The sequence below is a fragment of the Octopus bimaculoides genome, chromosome 24 (assembly GCF_001194135.2).
Source record: "Octopus bimaculoides isolate UCB-OBI-ISO-001 chromosome 24, ASM119413v2, whole genome shotgun sequence".
NCBI classification, from domain to species: domain Eukaryota; kingdom Metazoa; phylum Mollusca; class Cephalopoda; order Octopoda; family Octopodidae; genus Octopus; species Octopus bimaculoides.
In genome coordinates, this window is record NC_069004.1 from 2160070 (window position 1) to 2181452 (window position 21383).

General features: G+C 38.5%; 1 protein-coding gene and 1 long non-coding RNA gene across 3 annotated transcripts in view; both read left to right on the forward strand.

The window, feature by feature from the left end:
* LOC106883402 (uncharacterized) overlaps positions 1–9387 on the forward strand; it is a 13580-nt gene extending 4193 nt beyond the window's left edge. Inside the window, exons 1-2 of one of the 2 annotated variants that reach the window (XM_052976431.1) lie at positions 2724–2839; positions 7168–9387. In XM_052976431.1, coding sequence (XP_052832391.1) covers positions 2833–2839; positions 7168–9047 — 1887 coding nt within the window. In that variant the 5' untranslated portion in view covers positions 2724–2832 and the 3' untranslated portion in view covers positions 9048–9387. Of the gene's footprint in view, positions 1–2723; positions 2840–7167 lie in introns of those variants that run through there. The other variant, XM_014934394.2, reaches the window with a different exon arrangement.
* A 4333-nt stretch (positions 9388–13720) lies between these two features.
* On the forward strand, positions 13721–21119 carry LOC106883393 (uncharacterized). Its single transcript, XR_001411128.2, has 4 exons — positions 13721–14080; positions 17438–17527; positions 19971–20127; positions 20930–21119. It is a non-coding gene; the product is annotated as an uncharacterized LOC106883393 (long non-coding RNA).
* Positions 21120–21383: the final 264 nt, after the last annotated feature.

Consider the following 21383-nt stretch of genomic DNA (forward strand, 5'->3'; position numbering starts at 1 on the left):
TGACATTAAATTATCAGCATGCTCCTGATTTCCATTGTCGCCTTAGCCAGTGCGTTTATGTGTGTATGTATATACGTACATGTGTGTATGTATATACGTACGTACATATACGCACGCCACAGTGGTCAGTGGCATGTATTTGAAGTATTAAATTACTAGATAAATTCTTAATTTATTTCTTGGTAGCGATTGGTATCAGGGTGTGCGCTAAATGTACACCTATACATATGTATATTTATATATATATATATATATGACTGTGTACGTGTGTGTGTGTGTGTGTTCATAGCGTCATTATTTTGTGTCTGCTTTCCATGCTGGTGTGGGCTGCCACTGTCGAATCATGTCTTGTTGGGAAGTGCGACCACCATTGACTGATGGTCGTATGTGCCATTTGATTTGCCTTGATTTCTATGGTTGGATGCCCTTCCTATCACCCGCCAATTTACAGAGTGTACTGGGTGCACAAATGTTGATTAAAGCGGCCTCAGAAGTCCATGTATCTTCTGCTCTACGAACCGCTTCACAAAGTGTACTGGGTGCATTTTGTTGTATCGGCACTGGAGAGTGTCTCGCTTTGAGGGTGAGTGAGTTCTCGGTTTTGTATCGTGTCACCAATACAAGGTGGGAGTTGTCTTGGCCACAAGATAATGTAGAGAGTATTCAGAGCTTAGATATGTAGACAATGGAGGGGAAATAAGGCGTGGGAGGAAGCAGTTCCGACAAGGATGTCAAAAGCGAGTGAAGAAAGCAAGTCAATGCTAACAGTACTCAATAACCTAGGGCACGTATGGTTGCTCGTGTGGCCCAGGAGGGGATTAGGGTAGGGAGCTATGACATGAGAAGGACCTGAATGGCCAAGTTGAGGAAAAGTACTGTGATGAAGATGATCACTATCATCATCATTTAACGTCCGTTGTCCATGCTGGCATGGGTTGGACGGTCTGGCCAGAGCTGGAGAGCTGCACCAGGTTCCAGTCTGATTTGGCACAGTTTCTACAGCTGGATGCCCTTCCTAACGCCACCCACTTTACAGATTGTTCTGGGTGCTGACACATGACTCTTGCAGGCCAATTCTCTCTACCAGGGTGACCGGCCTTAGCACTTCTGCTGTGGAGGACAGGGTCTTCTTGAGTACAGCAAGGTGCCAGACATCTCGGTGCTTTGTCTTCTCGCCTGAAAGGTTCAGTGTTCTGAGTTCGTCCTTAAGTACTTCATCCTATGTCTTCCTCAATCTCCTTCCATGTGTTCCAGTTACTTTGAGAGATCGGCACTTCTTTATGGAGCTGTCGGCATCCATCTGCCTCACATAACCCAATCGGTAGAGTCGTAAGTGGCAAAATGTTATTTAGATTAGAATCAGTTTGGAAGAGTGAAAATAGAAATGGCCCTAGGGGTGGAGAAAATGTGATAGCTGGTAGTAAAGGAGGGTGAAGAAGGTGAGGAGATGCAGAGATGTACTAGAGAGGCATGGGGATGGTCTATTGTTGTCTCTTATACATTGGGCTAGTGAAGGGATGTAAACTGACCAGTGTAGTCCCTTATACTTCACCGTAGTGAAGGGATGAGGGTGGACAGCTGCAGTCTCTGGTATAAAGGTTCAGTGAAGGGTAAGGAAGTCAGAGGGATGAGGTAGAGCAATGTAGTCTCTTTTTTTATTTATAAGTCTAATGAAGAGGTGAGAGTCTCCACTACATAGGCTACATTTCACTGAAGGGAGTCAAGATGCTGCAGGACTGCATATCTCTAGTTAGTCTGGTTCTTTGCCACCTCCATGAAACCTAGCATCTTCAGATCAACCTTCACTTTATCACAAGTCTTCCTTGGTTTCCTTCATCCACAAGTAAAGGTACATGGCTTGGTGGTTAGGGTATCCGGCTCACAATCGTAAGGTCGTGAGTTTGATTCCTGGTGGCATGTTGCGTCCTTAAGCAAAACACTTTATTTCTTGTTGCTCCAGTTCACTCACCTGGCAAAAATGAGTTGTACCTGTAATTCAAAGGTGGCCAGCTCTGTCACATTCTGTGTCGCACTGAATCTCCCTGAGAACTACGTTAAGGATACAAGTGCCTGTGGAGTACTCAGCCATTTGCACGTTAATTTCACAAGCAAGCTGTTCTGTTGATGGAATCAACTGGAACACTTGTCATCATGACCAACAGAGAGCCAGGCCACTCACAGGTTCTGTTAAATTGGATTTTTCCGGATTTCATTCTCCATACTCATTACATGCCCAAACCAGTGCAACCTTCTCTCTTGCATACAATACCCGATTCCTCTTATTCCCAGTTTTTCTCTCAGCTCGTTTTTACCCTGGCATTTATGCACATTAACATTACACATTTCTTTCTAACATTCACAAGTTATTTTGCATTCAAGGCCCTCGTTTCACTATCAAACTGCTTCACACTTCTCACACAAATGTCATACAATCTGTCCTTCATTCTGAGGGAGAAAACCTTTGCTGCCAACACAGATACTAACTCACTAAACTTTTTCCAATCCAATCTTACCCTGGCTACTTTACTTCCTGAATAACCATTTCCTCTGCTAATTATGTTGCCTAGGTAACATAAGCTATCATTTACTTCAAATGAACCAGCTGAGTATTTAAGAAAATCTATTTTTGGTATGACCACTAGAGTATATATTTATATATGAGTATGTATCTATATATATGTGTATGCATGTATATATATTGTGTGTGTACACCATAGGCACAGACTTTGCCATGTAGTTAAGGAGTTTGCTTAGCAACCAAATGGTTTTGAGTTCAGTTTCACTTTGTCGTACACTGGCCAAGTGTCTGCTACATTAACCCTTGGCTGAACAATGCCTAGTAAGTGAATTTTCTTAATTTTTTAATCAGTAGAATAAGGCAGCACCTAGGACCCTTTACAGGGGTTCTGCAATTCATGGGAGGGATGCAGAAAAGTATCCTTATGCCAGAGACCTGGCCTGAATGCTATCAACAAAGTGAACTCGACTAAAAGTACTGGAGGACCAGCTGGTGGTGTGAAACCAAATGACTGATTCATGAAGGGAACTTGTGGAGGAGAGTCTTGTGATCAAGGGGTGAAGGCTGATCACAGGAGTTTGAATCCTACTGAGTAGGGACAACAAATGACTGGAATATTTGGTGATATGTGGTGTTTGAGAAGACTCAGCCATTATGGTGTAGCTGAGGTCCTGGAAACAAAATGTCTGTATATACAATTAGGCCCCTAGCCAAATTTCCTCGTCTAATCTTCCCTCATTCTCTTTATCCTTTTTCACTGACCTCTCTATCACTTGCCAACTTCAGTTACCTGCTAATCAAACGAGGGCACAACAACATACTTTATAAATCATCTTTTTCTGTGATACCAGTTATCTTTACTCTCCAGAACCACTTCACTTGGCTCCCCCACCTACCCCCTTCATTATTATGTTGTTTCTTATCACGTTTTCCAATGATCATCTCCATCCTTCTGTCCTACCAAATTATAAATCCGTCTCCACTGAATTACATCCTCTTGACTTTCCCATATCTCTACACGTTTCTCACCCTCTCACTATGTGCCTGAGTGTGAGTGGAGTGTCTTTCTCTCCACCCACTCACATGTCATCTCTTTCTCCCTATCCCGTTGCTCTTCATTCTCCTCCACTGCCAATCAGCATCTAATCCTCAACTCATTAACTCTCCATTAATTAACTACGTTCTTCCCTTATTTTACTACTGACATCCTTTTCAGTCTCTGGTCATCATCTTCTCTCCTCCCGTTTATTCTATCCAACTCATATTTTATCATACGCCCCCCCCCCGCCATCTTGCTTTCTCTTTATACACTCATGCTACCTCTATCCAGTGTCCCTTCCTGTTCTGTCCTCCAAGGACAGAAGGATCCTTAGCAATTGTTGACAGCTTCTGTTACCTAGGTGATCTAATCAGCAATGGAGGAGCATGTTCTGAAAGTATTGCTGCTAGAAAAAGAACAGGCTAGAGAAAGTTTAAAGCTATTACCTCCTATAGTAACAAAAGGTTTCTCTCTCAAGGTGAACGATAAATTGCATGAAGTTTGTGTAGATTGAATGCTGAGGACATGTAAAAACTAGAAAGAAATGAAGCTAGCATGTTCCAGTCAATGTGCAACATCAATGTTCATGTATGACAAAGTGGAAATGTGTTGAGAGAAAAATTGGGCATAAGAGGAATCGTTGTTTAACATCTGCTTTCCATGCTGGCATGGGTTGGATGGTTTAACTGAGGACTGGCGAGCCAGAAGGCTGCAGCAGGCTCCAATCTGATCTGGCAGTATTTCTACAGCTAGATGCCCTTCCTAACGCCAACCACTCTGAGAGTGTAGTGGGTGCTTTTATGTGCCACTGCCACGAGGGCCAGTCAGGAGGTGCTGGCAATGACCATGCTCAAGTGGTGTTTTTTTACGTGCTTGATATTGCTGCATTTCTTATGTGTTAAGAGATGACGACACCGATGATGATGATGATGTGTGTGTGTTATTTGCTTATTTTCTCTTTGGTTTGCATGTTTATATTCCCTTGCTGAAGCTTGTCAAAGCTTCTTTAATAATGTTGCATCTGTTGTCTTTTTGCTCCATAGTTAATAAGGTGCAGCTGTGACGTTGTCGTACATTTGAATGACATCTCTTCGTTGTAGTTGATAATATTAATTCTGCCATGTTGTCTACCACGTAGTAAATGCTATGGTGTATCTGTTCAACTGCAGTGGAAGTATGTTGTTGTACACGAGGTGCATAATAAAGCTTGATAAGGGTGTTTGAGTATGTGTTCGAATGTAAGGTGCAGACGTGACTGTCTGGTTAAAAAGTTTTACTTCCCAAACACATGGTCTTAAGTTCAGTCCCACTGCATGGCACCTTTGGCAAGTGTTTTCTACTATAGTCTTAGGTCGATTGAAGTCTTGTGAGTGGATTTGGTTGGTGGAAACTGAAAGAAGCCTATTGTATATGTGTGTGTTTGGTGTCTCCTTGTCTTAACATAGTGTGATTGTTGTAAATGAGTGTCATTGTCATGCAATGTTATTCGTTGCAAATATTCAGTGTGGGTGTGTCTGGCCATGGGAAAATACCAACTTGGCCTGGTAACAGGTGAAGGTTGGTGGCAGGAAGGACATCCAGCCACAGAGTATCTGTTTCAATAAACTCCATTTGACCTGGGCAAGCATGGAAAACTAGACATTGAAATGATGATGATAGATATATAGAGAGATACATATTGCCGTGCAGTCAATGCCATCAACACTTCTATGCAAGAATTGGTCTACAGAGTCACCAACAGTCTCACATGAAGGAAGCATTCAGCAAAGAAGAAGAAAAATACTCAGATATGAGATAAAGCCGCTGATCTATTTGTGTCTTATATACATATACACACATATATGTATAAATTTAGTGAATGGAGTAAAACGCATATGTTAACTGCATACTTTATGCAGTTAACATATGCGTTTTACTCCATTCACTAAATTTATATATACTCAAGTACCCAAAATAACAAGGAGTTTCTACCTCATAAACAGGAGTTACACCACAGTCATTTTGTGATCTTTGCTACCCTGGTATCTATTAACCAATTTATTTTGTCCGAGTTATTTGTTAATTGGGAGAAAATAAATACATATAATAAAATACATATATATATATATATCATACCTTGATACTGTGTGGACGAAGATCCCTGTAGACAGGCTGCTGATATTCATAGTGTTAAACACTTTTGGTATGCAAATTAGGAATTCCATCATAGAGTAACTGCTGCATTTGTTGAGTATATAAACAGTTTGTTTATAAACAGAAAGGACTTCAGACAAATAAACAGGAACAAAAAGCACAAAAACGGACTCTGTTTACAGACAACAGAACGAACATATGTAGTTACTGTTAAGTCTTGTGATCTGCTAGTTGTCCAAAATGCCATTATTGATATACACCTCTAACAGAGGAAGACAACGTTATCATATGGTTTTATGTTCAGTCCAGCTGAATGGGCAAATGGGCAAATATGAGCCCTCAGATGACTTTTAAGACCAGCTACTGACTGACAGGATTTAAAACACAAATAACAGGGATATTATTCAAGTTTCTTCTACATCTTTGGTGTTTGGAATCTGATTCTAAAAGAATGTTTTTGTGAACTAACATATGTCTTTTAAGTTCAGATATTGTCTTACAAGTTTTATGACATATGACACAAATTAGGCAACAATCAGTGTCTATAAAACCTGTGTGTGTATGTATATATATATATATATATATGTACACACGTTTTAGAAACAAAGTAAGGGTTGGTGATAGGAAGGGCATCTGGCCATAGAAAACCTGTCACTAAACTCCATCCAACCCATGCAAGCTTGGAAAAACAGACGTTAAAATGATGATGATGTTTTAGCTGTTACTCGTTTCAGTCATTAGACTGACCACGCTGGGGCACCACCTTGAATTATTTTAGTTGAACTAATCAAATTCAATGCTTATTTTTTAAAGCCTGGTACTTATTCTATCAGTCTCTTTTGCTTAACTGCTAAGTTACAAGGCTGTAAACACACTAACACTGGATGTTAAGTGGTGGTGGTGTCAAACACAATGTCACACACACACAGATATAGATATAGACAATGGGCTTCTTCCAGCTTCCTTCTTCCAAATCCACTCTGTAAAATGGCTGGTACTAGGGAGGGTGCCCAGCCATAGAAAGCATGCCAAAATATACAACTGGAACCTGGTGCAGTCCTCTGGCTTGCCAGCCCCTGTCAGCATGGTAAACAGAAATTAAATGATGATGATGATAAATTTCAAACATTAGGTGTGTGTGTGTGTGTGTTGCTAGAATTGATTATATTGAATTATCATTATCATCAACACTGTCATCATCATCATCATTTTAAGGTGCCATAAAGTAGAATTGAACTCAAAAACACATGGTTGTGAAGAAATCTTAAGCACATAGCCATGCCTAGCACAAGGATGAATCATAAAGTCAACCTTAGATTCAAACACTTAATGTAAAGAATTACAACTTAATATCATTATAATCTGTTCAATGCTGTCTATTTTGTAATCACCTTATGTAAATATTGTTAACGAGATAATTAAATGATTTTTGTTATTAAAAAAAAATATTACAAATTTTTTTTTTCTTTTTTTACAGCTCTGATGGGCAGAAAGACAAAAATAAAAGTGAATCAACTATGGCAGGAACCACCTGTAGTTTGGACAATGATTGGTGCCTACCCAGGCACACGGAAATCTGCTGCCCTCCGCCAACTTATGACACCACTATTAGAAATCCAGAGAGAACTTGAAAAGCAATGGCATTTATCACGTCCTACTTCCCCTGGAGCTCCACCTCACAGTGGCCCGGGACCTCAAAAATTAATTGCTGGGCCAATGACACATGAAGATTTATCTCATGTACTTCGAAAGAACAGTGGACAAATTCTGTGCTTTGCTGAAGACCTCCATCAGTTACACAAAATGCTAGAACTAGACCAAGAAAATTCTAAAGGACCTGATCAGCTCTTGGTTCTCTATGATGGCGGTCCAATGTTTCACGTAGAGAATGGTGAAATGACAACTTTAGATTCTACCTGCTTTAATCACACAGGTATGGGTCATCCAAAATATGTCGTGGATTTATTTCTCAATGGTCAGACCTGGCTCAGTAGTCGCTATCTGGTAGCTTGCCCTCACAATCCCAATTTTTCAACCATTTGGAATTCAATTCCTCTCACGACCGACACACCTCCTATGAAAACTATTTTTCAAACACTTCATACATATCATCAACAAAACCGGGAATATGTTTTCTCGACAGAAGCCTGGAAAGATTTGTGCCGTGTGCATGATGAAGAGTGGGCAAGCATGGTTAGTCAGCTGGATCATGATGAACGTCGTCGAAGTGCAATTGAGAAGTCTCTTGGTCAGATTGTACGTATGGCAGGTGTGCTGAAAGCCTTAATGAATGCTTGCGAGTTTACAATGCAGGCTACAAATCCAGCTATTTATGAATGGGATTTAGTTATCGACAGTGAAACTCTACACAAAGCCATTGAACTAAGCAAATATTTCATGGAGCAAAAACTTGCATTGATGTTGGTGTCTGGAATGTCTCTTGGTCTTCAGCCTTCTGTCAATGTTTCCGCTGCTGCAGCTGCCTTGCAACAACAACAACAATACTGTGCACAAGCTGCACATTCCGCATCACAGGCAGCTGCAGCAGCTGCTGTTGTATCACAGCAGCAGCAACAGCAAGTCCAACAGCAAGCTCAGCAACAGTCTAACCAGCAAGTTGCAGCATCTTCTCAACAACAACAACAACAAAATACCCATAACTCATCTGCCGTCCTTTCTATCCCCCCTACTCCTGCTCAATCTACAGCCCTTGGTGTTCTCCCGTCCGGCATACAAACGTCTCCTAGCACTCAGAACTTACCTTTGCCACCTATTAATAGTTTACCCAAAGAATGGGACCAGCCACAAGTAGTTCTTGCTGATGATGACTATGAGATACCTTTTATTCCAGAATTTTACACTATGGACAAGGCATCCTTTATCACTAATCACGGCAAACGAATGAAGCGCTTGCTTGAGTGTTACGACGATGGAACTGGTGTGTCGGCTACGACAGCTGCTCAAAAGTCCATCGCGCCACCCGTGAAACAACAAGCCACTAATAACAGACACCCTGTTTGGGTGTCGGTGTTGTTCTTTAAAAAGGTCTCAGAGTTTGGCGTCGGTGCTGCTGAAAGAATTAAGCATCCATCAAACAAAAAAGTGTACTGGCGCTTTAAACGTAAGCATCCTTTAGAGCTTGATGAAAAGAATAAGCAGATGTTGCAGTATCTGCGAGTTGATATGAACCTTTACAACAAAATTGGCTCAAATGTCTACGAAACATCATCTCCAGGGCCGCCTCCTGTTGATGTTGTTGATAACTCAGATGTTGTTGATGAGAATTCTACTGGAGGTTCAAGCTCGGCATTTGATCCAAGCTTCAGTGTTAAGCAAGAACTTGTACAGCTCAACTGAGGACACACGTTACAGTTTCTGGTCTTGAACTGATTTTAAAATATCTGAATTTTAATCTGTTTCCCAGTTGATTTTGTTGTAAAGTGTGTGAGACTGTGTAAGGTAACACAGTGAGAGACAGAGAGCAAGAGAGAGCGAGTGAGAGAGAGAGAGAGAGAGAGCGAGAGAGAGAAGCGGAGGGCGAAGTTAAGTGGTGTCAAAAAGGTCAATTTTATTTATAAATTTTGCTAATTCTTTGGATTTTGTACAGATAAAATTGAATTTTTCTGCAAGTAACATGGTATTTGTTGAGAAAATACAGCTCAATAAAAAAGTATAAAATGAAATTTAAAAAAGAAAATAGTTGTTATAAGATTTGGAAAAATTTCTCAAGAGTTGCCCTATGACCCAGACATGAAAATGTCTTCACTGTTACAGCGAGTCTAGAACATCTACACCCCTGGACAACAGATGATGATTTAAAACTTCTTAATATATTAGAGAGGGGGTAATTGTCTTGATACGGTTACAACACAGGAAGGACTATTTTATCAATTTGGTTTGCTTCAATTTTAGGTTTGATTTGTCAAGTGAAGAATTTTGGTTAGATTTAGGAAACAAAAAAAAAATTATGTAAAGCAAAGCTACTGTAACTTTAAAAATTTTAAGAATTCTTCCTTTCTTCTAGGACAATCTTTTTTAATAATTACCACAGTGGTTCTCAAATTGACAAATAGCAGTTTGCTCTGCCTAAAATATGGGAGAAATATTTTGCTTCCCTCTCTAAATTAGATAAATGGTAGTATCTTGTAGTCTAACAAAGATGGTTCTGCAAGAAATTGAAGAACAATTTGTCCAAACAATTCATTAATAGTGATCAAATATATGTGCTGTATATTAGTTCACTCTCTCCATCGAACTGATGTTGCCTGAATAGATGCTGAAGTGATTGCAGAACAATGCAAGATGATGTGTTTTATTCAAGAACACAATGTAGTACCTGGTCCAGGAATTGAAACCACAATTTCGCAATTGTGAGTGCAACACCCTAACCACTTAGCCATATGCTCTCAAGAAATGCAACCAAATTGCACAGAACGATTTGATTTGTCCATTTCTCTTTCAATTAGGCCAGTCTCATTAGCTGACTCTATTAATGAGGAAACAAAATACTGTTTGAAATGTATTGGTTCCCTGGTGGCCTGTTAGTCTAAGGGAGATAATCATTTCTACACAAATAATTGGTGAGATCACAAGTTTGGATTTGAAATGGAGGAACAAGGATGAAGATGCAGAGAATATAATTCATTAATAATTCATTTTTAATTGTAAGCTTTGAAGGAGATAAAGCTCTAAATAGTAGCATGTAAATATTGGATTAAACCCCCCCCCCCCCTTGGATGGGAAAAGTTCTATGTTGACAGATGATGTGGGTTCAAGTCCCACCAACAGCCTTCAACTTCTATCCATAATATTTTTAATTCAATATTTAAAATATCTAATATGTTCAAAAGAAACGTCTCCATTTTATTAATCATGGAAGTTTGTCCATCTCCTTTTCTGTCCTCACAAACCTTCCTTCCATAAGAAACACTGGTTTTGTAAGTCAAGTACAGCTAACCTGTACCTACATGTAATGTGTAGCATGATAGAATGGATCTCGAAACCTCTCGGATAACACATTAAAAAAAGAATCAATTACTTTAAACAGCTGTTCCTGTTGGATTCACAGAATTATTCTTTAGCATTTAGATTATTCCCTCAAATGTAATCCTTATATATTTACACTATTGTAAATTAATCATAGCTTTGAGATTTTGATAATGTGATTGTTTATTTTTAGAATAATGACGTAAGGTAGGTGTGAGAGGGCCAGATCAGGCTAGTTTGAACATGAAGCAGGTCGAATATTTGGGCCAGGTATGACCAGTTAAAATGCTAAAGGGTTAAACTAAAGTTCAACTACAGCCCATAGAATTGGGAGTGGGGCTCGGATGGCACTATGCTACAAGGGCTACAGTTTTCCAATGCATTCAAGTGCCCTAGAAGAACTGGAGTTATTACTATTATGTAATTTGGAATTTGGACAGCCAAAGCTGAAATTTATGGGAAAGTAAGGCTCTTATGTAGCAGGGACAGAGAAATGTCTTGTTTCTTTAATTATACTGAAGTAATCCCAAATCTATCTTTTACATGTATTAGTCATTGGACCGTGGCCATACTGGGGCACCACCTTAACTGGTTTCGTCAAATAAATTGACCACAGTATTCAAAGTCTGGTACTTATTCTTTCAGTCTCTTTTGCCAGACTACTAAGTTGAAGGAATGTAAACAAAACAACATGGGTTGTCAAGCAGGCTTCCACATAGTTTGTGTTTACAAGATTTACTCACAAGGCATTGGTTGGCCTGGAGTTCAGTAGAAGGTGCTGCACAATGGGACTGAACCCAAAATCACATGGTTTGCAAAGTGAGCTTCTCAGCCACACAGCTACTCTTTTGTTTAGTTGATTTTCTATACTGACATGGGTTTGGAGTCAATATTTTTATGGCTGGACGTTCTTCCTGTCTCCAACCCTTAGCTATTTTCCAAGTAAAGATTTTTTTAATACTCTGCGGGTTCTCAAAAGAAAACCCAGCATTTGGTCATTATTGTTAGGGAATGTAAACACCATGTCACCATATTGGTCAGGGGATGACAAGTGAAGCTGTAGAATATGTCAATATTCATGCATTTTCACACACACACTCATGCATGCACAAGTACAAATGAAACAAATGGTATGTGCTGCTCAGGTAACATTGCCAGCACTACCAGTTCCTTCTCAACCTCTTATGGATCTCCTAGAAGGCATTTTCATCCAGTCAAAGGATTTTCTGAACAATATCAGACAATACAACTCTGAAAATGACATTGTTTGGTGCATCTAAGAAGATAGATAAACATGAATTTACAACGACGTCAACGTTCAAGGCCAAGTCTATCACCTCATTGGTTCCCTGTTACCCACAAATGAACAACCACAGTTCCTTCAAATTTACTTTATGAGTGATATAGGACAACAAGCCCAAAGGAGGCGTCAATATTTCAGATGATGGGTCGTGTTACACACACCACCGACTGCTGCAAAAGAGAGTATATTCACTGACAGCTTTTCAGTGCATTCAGAAAGCACATAACCCCCACAGGTTAGGGCCTGAAATACTCCAGACGCATAGCATGTTGCTTAGTCAAATTAGCCCATCATTTACTCCACAAATGTTTTGTTGTTAATGCTGCACTTTCCCATATCACCTGTTTCAACATAATTGTAATATGTTATATATAAATATTGATAGTTATCGCTAAGCTAACATGGCAGTTCAGTAAAATAGGACTAATGTTGCTGTTGATTAGCTCCAAGAGGCCAACGCCTCTAGCTAGCTATATGACACAGGAACCTATGTCCATTATAACCTTCGAACAGGGGCGGTCAGCCGCTTCCTCTTGCTGGTCTGGCATCTACAGACTAGTTTCAGGGTATTTGACCTCTCTCTGAACAATACTCCACATGTGATAGTCCAATGGATTGAGATCTGGGTAATTAGGAGGCCAAATGTTAGTTGTTATGTGATCATGAAAATTTTCAGCAATCCCTGTGTTACTAGAGCCATGTGTGATAGTCAGAGTTTTACTGAAACACATATGAACTTCCATTGCATACACTGTCTATCCAGGGCTTAACAATTATTTCCAGGACCTTAATGTAGGCGGCAGAGTTAACTCTAAGGCCTTGTGAAAAGAAGTAAGAATGCATTACATGTCCTCGTTGCTGACAACTCCTAAAACATGACAGTTGCAGGAAATTTTATATGCATAACACTTGGAACTTCAGAAGGGTCTGCACATAACCATCTGTCATTTCTTCTGTTTAATTTTTGATCTTAGTCAAAGTTTTTCTTGTTTGAGAAAAACAAATCAAATATTCTTCTGCTGGATGTAGTGATTTCCTTTTGCTTTTTCTGACAAATTGACTTTTCCTCATCATATAAGCTTTATATCTGATGTCTTCGCAGACAACATTTCTGACTGTTCCTTCTGACACATGGAGATCTTTTGCAATTCACCTCATAGACTTTCTGGGATTGTAACCAATGGTCTGTTGAACTTGCTGGATGAATTCAGGTGTTCTGAGAATTTCAGAGCACTAAGAATGCTTTTTATGCTTCGATACTGGTGATACGTTTCCATCTTCAGTCTCTAGCTCCTTACAAACTTTGTAGACGAAAGATCTGGCAACTTTTAAAAATCGAGATATTTCTAAATCGCTATATTCAGCCTTTATTTATACTGACAATAACAGCATGGCTCTTCATTTCTTGAGCTAGCTGAGGGTCTGCCATTAGAGCGTGATCATTGCCAGAGCAGCTGTCTGGCATGTAAAAAGCACCATTTGAGCGTGATTGTTACCAGCGTCGCCTTACTGGCACTTGTACCGGTGGCACGTGAAAAAACATTCGAGCGAGTTCGTTGCCAGTGCCGCTGGACTGGCTCCTGTGCAGATGGCACGTAAAAAACACCATTTGAGCATGGCTGTTGCCAGTACTGCCTGACTGGCCCTCGTGCCGGTGGCACGTAAAAAGCACCCATTACACTCTCGGAGTGGTCGGCGTTAGAAACTCTGCCAGATCAGATTGGAGCCTGGTGCAGCCATCTGGTTCGCCAGTCCTCAGTCAAATCGTCCAACCCATGGCAACATGGAAAGCGGACGTTAAACGATGATGATGATTACATATAAATTAATGAAGAAATTTCAGACGTGGAAGTAAAATTTGCAGTCAGAGGGTCTCAAAGCAAACTTAGCAAGGACTACAGTATTTCTACATAAGAGAGACTCTTGCTAATGTCAGGGAAATGGCTTCGTGTTAATGCTAAACGAATTAGGTTATCAGGAACATAAACTCTTACGGTTGTTAATGAGTGAGAGAGTCGCTTGCCTTAGTTCCGGTTTCCTAATCACACGGACCTTCTACGTTAGTGGACCATTACGTATCAACACGAGTTACAAAACAGCTGTAAGTATATTGTTTTATAGGTTGTGTATTATGATTTAATATTTTCGTAGTCGTGTTTTATATTTGTATATATATATGAATGTTATGGTCTTGAAAAAAGAAATCGTTGGTGATCGGTATGGATCGTCGGAAATCGTTATTTTGTGTCATAAAAACAATTGTCGCTGGTTGTTATTGTTGTTTAGCCACAGGTCAGCTATAAATAGAGCAAACGTACGATTAGAGACGTTCTTACCATGACAATCGAGTAATGTAGTTTGATTATATGTCTGAAAAGACAGAGCAAAACTCAGAGACATTATTTCGATTTTAATACGGTAGTGTGCGACACGAGAGATTTGACTGCTATTTCTAGCAAATTTGAGTGGCCTAACAGGTTCTCCTACGATTCGGATCTCCGCTGGTTTTCCGATGATGAGATTGAACTAACGTTTGCCAGCATGACTTTCAAACAACACTCACGAAATATATTGCTTAAAGATAATATTTTTATTTTCATTCGCTTAAATATTTCTTTAGATTTTTTTGTAAAATCTTAGTCATTTTCAGAGCCTGTAAGACTCAGAAATAAGTTATGTTGTGACCGGGGCCCTATTCCGAATGTTCAAAACAGAGTGGACTCAGTGGAAAGTGCCCACTGGCCCATAGGGTGGTGTTAAATGGAGCGGACCCTTAACTTAAATCTACCACCCTGTAACAGAACCAGGTTTTCCGGATACCTTCCTCGCAGTTTCTGTCAAACTAAATTTCACTCTAAAGAATTTGGTCAACCCACAGCTATTTATCTACAGTAACAAACAGTTGGATCGAATCTCAGTTATTTGACCATCCTGTATTATTTGACCACCCGTTCGTAAATACTATTTTGTTTCATGTTAAAATCATGTCACCAACCGAAATAGCTGCATTAAAGACTATTTCGTATTTGACGGTATATAATACGCAGTTTTTTCTCCCTCAGGAAAATCGTCCTGGGTTCTTTTTATGAATGTGGGCCTCCCACAAACTTTAACACTAAAAACTTCCCACCCTGAATACGTGGTGGTGAAATTGGTGAGGTCAGTCTATTATACCCGTGTGTCTTCTGTGCTGTGGAGGCTGACTGAGAAACATATGCAAATATAAGTTGTTTAACCTTAATCGTAGAAAGCGATTATCAAAAGCATTCAAATAATAAAGATCCCGTTTTCTTTTTCATTTTAGGAATAGATTGAGTATCTCGGATTTATTTAGCTGCTTTTTCTAGTAGATCGAACGATCCCATAGAGATTTCTTCGTCGGTTGGAAGAAATCCCATTTTCTTTTTATAGTTTCAATTAAGTGTTTGTAAACAGGAGATTCAAGTTGCTCTAATGGGACACTAACCTACCTCGTTATATACCTCATTACCAAGCAGACTCCGTTATCAAAATGGTAAATAACAAACATTTAATCGATATATATGAATAATTCATTTTGTTTTTTCGGAATTGTGCCACGGATGTTGATATTTGGAGGGAGGGAAGCATTTTTTGACCCCCGCCTCACTCATTTTCCGTAATTTTTCATCTTTTGACTTTGTTTAGAAAATGTTTCCCGATTTTTGTTTTAAATATCCGAGGTTATGATTCTTCAAAAGTATGTCACAAATCTGAAAAAAATTGTCGAAAAAATTAAAAACTGAAAAAATTACGGAAAAGGGATCAATCCCATCCCAAAGATTTTTTCCAATGCTTATTTGTAATCTATTCCCTTAAAATATACACACCTAAAAAAAAACAACGGTTTTTGGTACACTAGATGATTTCCGATTCTATTCTTTGGAATACTGAGACGGCATTGTTTTAGATCTTTATGAATGATAAAGTATCCTATAATTTGAAAGTGGGATTTCCCGTAAATGACGTAGAATAAGACTTCAAAATTTCCACGTACGAAACGTAGTGTCAAGTAGACGTGCGTTTGTCTGTACGTCTGTGTATACTAGAATCATGTGTGTGTGTGTATATGTATGTATGAATGTATATATGTATGAATGTATATAATCGGATTTGCAATCTATGTGGGTGTCTTTTCAAAACATTGTCTGGTTTAAAAAGCCACACCAGATGCCATGGTAGCTCTAAGGTGCAGGTACAGGAGGTGGTCAAATTCTGCATAAGGAGTAGACGACTACCATGTATATATATATATATATATATATATATATATATATATATATATATATATATATATATATATATATATATATAGATATATACATACAAAATTCAAATAGATTATCATTATCTTAAAAAAAAAAAATAGTGATAAAGTGGCCAGCAAACATAATCCAAAAAGGTAAAATATAAATTTAAAAGTTAGGGTACAATATGTACCTGTTTGCTAGAAAGAAAAGTCAAAACTCTCCAAAACCATGCAACTCTCACTATATACATATATATATATATACATATATACATATGCTCACATACATGCGCGTGCATATCTATATATGTATATGGCAATCTTTATATCCTGCTAAACACAGAACTATTATTAGAACACCATATTGATGTGGAATTCACTTTGAGAGATCCTCTCGTACAGATGTATAATGCTGAGAGCACAGACACATGTTGCCAGTTGAGAACTGTCTGGCAACAGAACTGTGCATATACTTCCTCAGTGGCAGGTGTCCACTTGTCCGGCAGGATATTGCTATTAGATATTAATAGTACTTCTGTCACTAATACATACATACAGACAGACATACACCTATGTGTTTGTTTCAATAAATACTTCATCGTTTGATCATGAAATTTTTGGTGTAAGTTAATTTTAGTTTGAATACCAATCTTTCCTAACTTTATGTTTAGTTTTAACACCCACTTGGATGAAATGTTGAATCGGCCTGCCCCATTTCTAAAATCTTCCATGGTGATATTTAAAAAAAAAAGAAAAAGGCATGTAAAGTTTAATTTAAATTCCAAGCACCTACTAAGAGAGGATTTTGAAAAGCTCAGATTGAAAGCGATAGCATTATAGTCACTAAATCAAAGAAAAGAAAAGAAAAAGATCAAAAGTATGATAATAAGAGTAAATAGAACAGAAGATGGAACAGTTGTCAAGGTAATTGTTTGTTCAATTGGGGAAAAAATGTGGAGTAACTTCCTTTCATGGACTATATAAAGAACAAACGAGTTTTCAATAAAGTAACGATCCCCTATGCAAATGAATAGATTAGTGCAGACGCCTTGACACAGATGTGAAACTAAAACCATAGGGGTAGGGTTACAGTAGCTACCACTACTTCATGAGGAAAGGAAATGGACAGAATTGGGAGTGGGGCCAAAATATAATAAGCAAATTAAAATACACAAAACATTTCTTTCACAGGCACAGCAGTGGAAAGATAGCGGAATGAAGTTTTGAAGCAAAAGAATAAGCAGAACAATTCTAGCCCAAGAGATTCAACAGCTTTGAATGGTATGTTGCCCTTAACACTGATATCTCTCCCAGTCTTTGGTGTGTGTGTGTGTGCTTGTGTGAATGAATGTGTTTGTGTGCATATGTATATGTGTCTGTATACGAATTTGTGTGTGTGTAATTGAGAAAATTATAAGTCAACAAGAAGGGGTGTAGTTGGACATTTTTTAATCACTATAATTGTTTCCATGCAACATATTAATACAAATAGTTGCATAATCAAGTGCCTGTACTCCTGGAGAACTATGTTGCGTGGAAACAATTCTCATCATCATCATCATTGTCGTTTAATGTCTGCTTTCCATGCTGGCATGGGTTGGACGATTTGACTGAGGACTGGCAAACCAGATGGCTGCACCAAGCTCCAATCTGATCTGGCAGAGTTTCTACAGCTGGATGCCCTTCCTAACGCCAACCACTCAGAGAGTGTAGTGGGTGCTTTTATGTGCCACTGGCACGAGGGCCAGTCAGGTGGTACTGGCAATGGCCATGCTCAAATGGTAGTGATTAAAAAATAAAATGTCCAACTGTACCCCTTGTTGATGTCTCCAATTTTATCAATTACAAAACACACACACACAGATTACCATTAAGTATTAATACTGCTTCTCTAGCTAATGTCTAAGTTGGTTAGCTGAAAGAATCGTTAACATGCTGGACAAAATGCTTGCTCGTCTTTATGTTCTGAGTTCAAATTCTGCTGAGGGTGTCTTTGCCTTTCATCCTTTCAGGGTCCATAAAATAAGTACCAGTTGTGCACTGGAGGTCGATGTAATTGACTTACTTCCCCCCCCCCAAAAAAAACTTGCTGCTCATGTGGCAAAATTTGAAACCAATGTCTACCTATCAACCCATCCATCCATCCAGCCACACACACCCATGTCCACACACGCACACACATACATACATACACACACACACACACATGTGAATTTTGGAAAACCCAGATTGATAATGACAGGATTATGATCACTAAAGTAAAAAAGAAAAAAAAACAGGAAAAAATCTCAAAAGAAGGATAGTTATGGTAAATAGAAAAGGGCAAAAATGTTGAGTAAGATCCTTTTGTAAACTATGCATGGCTACAGAAACAAGTAAAAGATTAAAAAAAAAAAATTAATTGTAATTCCTGTTGTATGAAACAGGAATTCGATGATCTTTTGTTTGAGGTATATATATATATATATATATATACATGGGACTAGTTGTGAAAGAAACAACCTGAGTAAATCCCAAAATAGATTTGGGTGTTCAGTGTGAGCAGGATGAGAAACTACAATAATAGACATGGATATCTTGAGTAAACGGAAGCAATATGAAAATGTGTGAGAAGCATTCACGAAATAGTCTGTTGAATAATCCATCAGGTATGCTAGCAAATGAAGGGGAACATTCCCATCTAATTTCTCCGGTATTATCAAAAGAGAAAGATATATATATATATATATATATATATAGGAGTGGCTGTGTGGGTAAGTAGTTTGCTTCCCAAACACATGGTTCTGGGTTCAGTCTTCTATTATTGCCTCAGGCTGACCAAAGCCTTGCAAGTGGATTTGGTAGAAGGAAACTGAAAGAAGCCTGTTGTATATATATATATATGTATGTATATGTTTGTGTGTCTGTGTTTGTCACCCCACCATTGCTTGACAACTGATGTTGATGTGTTTACGTCTCTGTAACTTAGCGGTTTGACAAAAGAGACCAATAGAATAAGTACTAGGCTTACAAAGACCAAGTCCTGGGGTCGATTTGTCTGACTAAAGGCTGTGCTCCAGCATGGCCACAGTCAAACGACTGAAAAGAATAAAAGAATAAATATATATATATATATAAAACAATTGATAGACATCATCATAATTTAGTGTCTGCTTTCCATGCTGGCATGGGTTGGATGGTTGGATGGTTTGACTGAAAACTGGTAAGCTGTGGAGCTGCACCAGGTTCCCATCTGATTTGACAAGGTTTCTATGGTTGGATGCCCTTCTTCCGAACGCCAACCACTCCAAGAGTGTAGTGGGTACTTTTATGTGCCACCGGCACAGGTGCCATTGATCTGACACCGACAGTGGCCATGGCATCACTTGGCTTGACAGGTCTGCACATGCATGGTGTATCGCCGATACACTTGCTCAAGGTTCTGTACAATGGGACTGAACCCCAAACCATGTGATCATAAACTGAACTTCTTAGCCACACAACCACATGTCCAGGAAGTTCACTGTCATCAACTCACTACAGAATCTACATTACTTTTGTTTTGTTTTGTTTTTTTCAATAAAATAGTTTTTAACTCTGAATGGTGAGATACTATGAATATAAACTCTCCTCGCAGTGAACCCTCTTTATGATTGAACTTTCTTCAGAGCAAATTAATGGCAATGAACACACAGCCTTGCCTCTGTCTATATCTGTTATGATCTATCTTTTTTCTCTTTTTTAGATAACACCATGGAAAATCATCCAAATCTTACTTTAAGTATTAATAAGATGCCAATGAAAATTTTATCTCCCATCTTGCGTTGCCTTGAATATGAACAAAATGATGATTTCTGGCCACAGTTTGTTCAGTTAGTAACCAGGATCAATTTTCACATCAGGTAATTTCTGTTTTCCAATTTTCTTTCTGTCTTTGATTAATTTTAGTCTGCTTTTCTTGTCTAATAAATGCATTCCCATGTTTGAATTTTTGTTATCTGTCCAAATGAAATGACTTGGTACCATGTCTCTCCAAGATGGATCCATGAAAACAAGTCTGAAGTTCCATGCGATAAAGTGTCTTTTAACAGAATTTAATCAAAAATTATTTAGTAAAATATGTTATTCGCCATTTTCATAATTATAAGATATTATATTTCATATTTCTGTTTGGTTTGCAAGATTCTTGATGTGAATTTATATGATGGAGCTGATTTTGTTGTATCTTTGGAGGGTCATTAAGCCAATAATAAACACATGCACTGGTTTTGTTTCCCTTCTTTTTCGTATTTGTCAGTTGGTTAGCTATTCAACCATTTGGTTAACCTGTCATCAGTCAGTTATGTTTGTCAACCAAATGATTAACCAAACAATTGATTAATTAGTTACTTAAATAGCTAACCAATTAATGATCAATAAAGAAATGAAGTTGAACCAGTTCATATAGTTATTATTGGCAAAAGTGGCCCTCATGCAAAAACATGCTCTTCATCCCTCCTCAACACATGCCCATACCACCTCACTCTATTCGCCCTTGCCAATGTAATTCTAAAACTAAACAATCACATCACCAAAATCTCAAAGCTACAAGATAATGCAGGATTAATCCCCAAAAATGTGAATAAATAAGCACTACGTTTGACTGAGTAATTTGAATGCTGGAGGGTTTAACAATGTTCTGTTTTTTGTTTTTTTTTCTTCCAGCCAAGGAAAATATAGAGAAATAATCAATAAAGGCAACAGACAAGGAAACACTGTTGCTCAAGAAATGCTTGACTATTTGGTTCCAAAGGGATTTACCATTCATGATCTTTTATTTGTTTTAAATGAACTCAAACTAGAGCCACATGTTAAAGCAATCAGAGATTTTGGTAAGTCTATGTTATGTCTTTTGGGCCTTTCAGTCATTGCACTGTGGTCATGCTGGAGCACTGCCTTGAAAAATTTAGTCAAATCAATCAACTCTAGTGCTTTTTTTTTTAAGTCTGGTACTTTTTCTAGTGATCTCTTTTGCTGAGCTGCTAAGTCTTGAGAATGTAAACACAGCAACACAGGTTGTCAAATGGTGGTGAAGAACAAACACAAACAGAAAGACACACACACACACACAATTGTATTCTACACAGTTGCTGTTTATCAAATTCATTCAGAAGGCTTT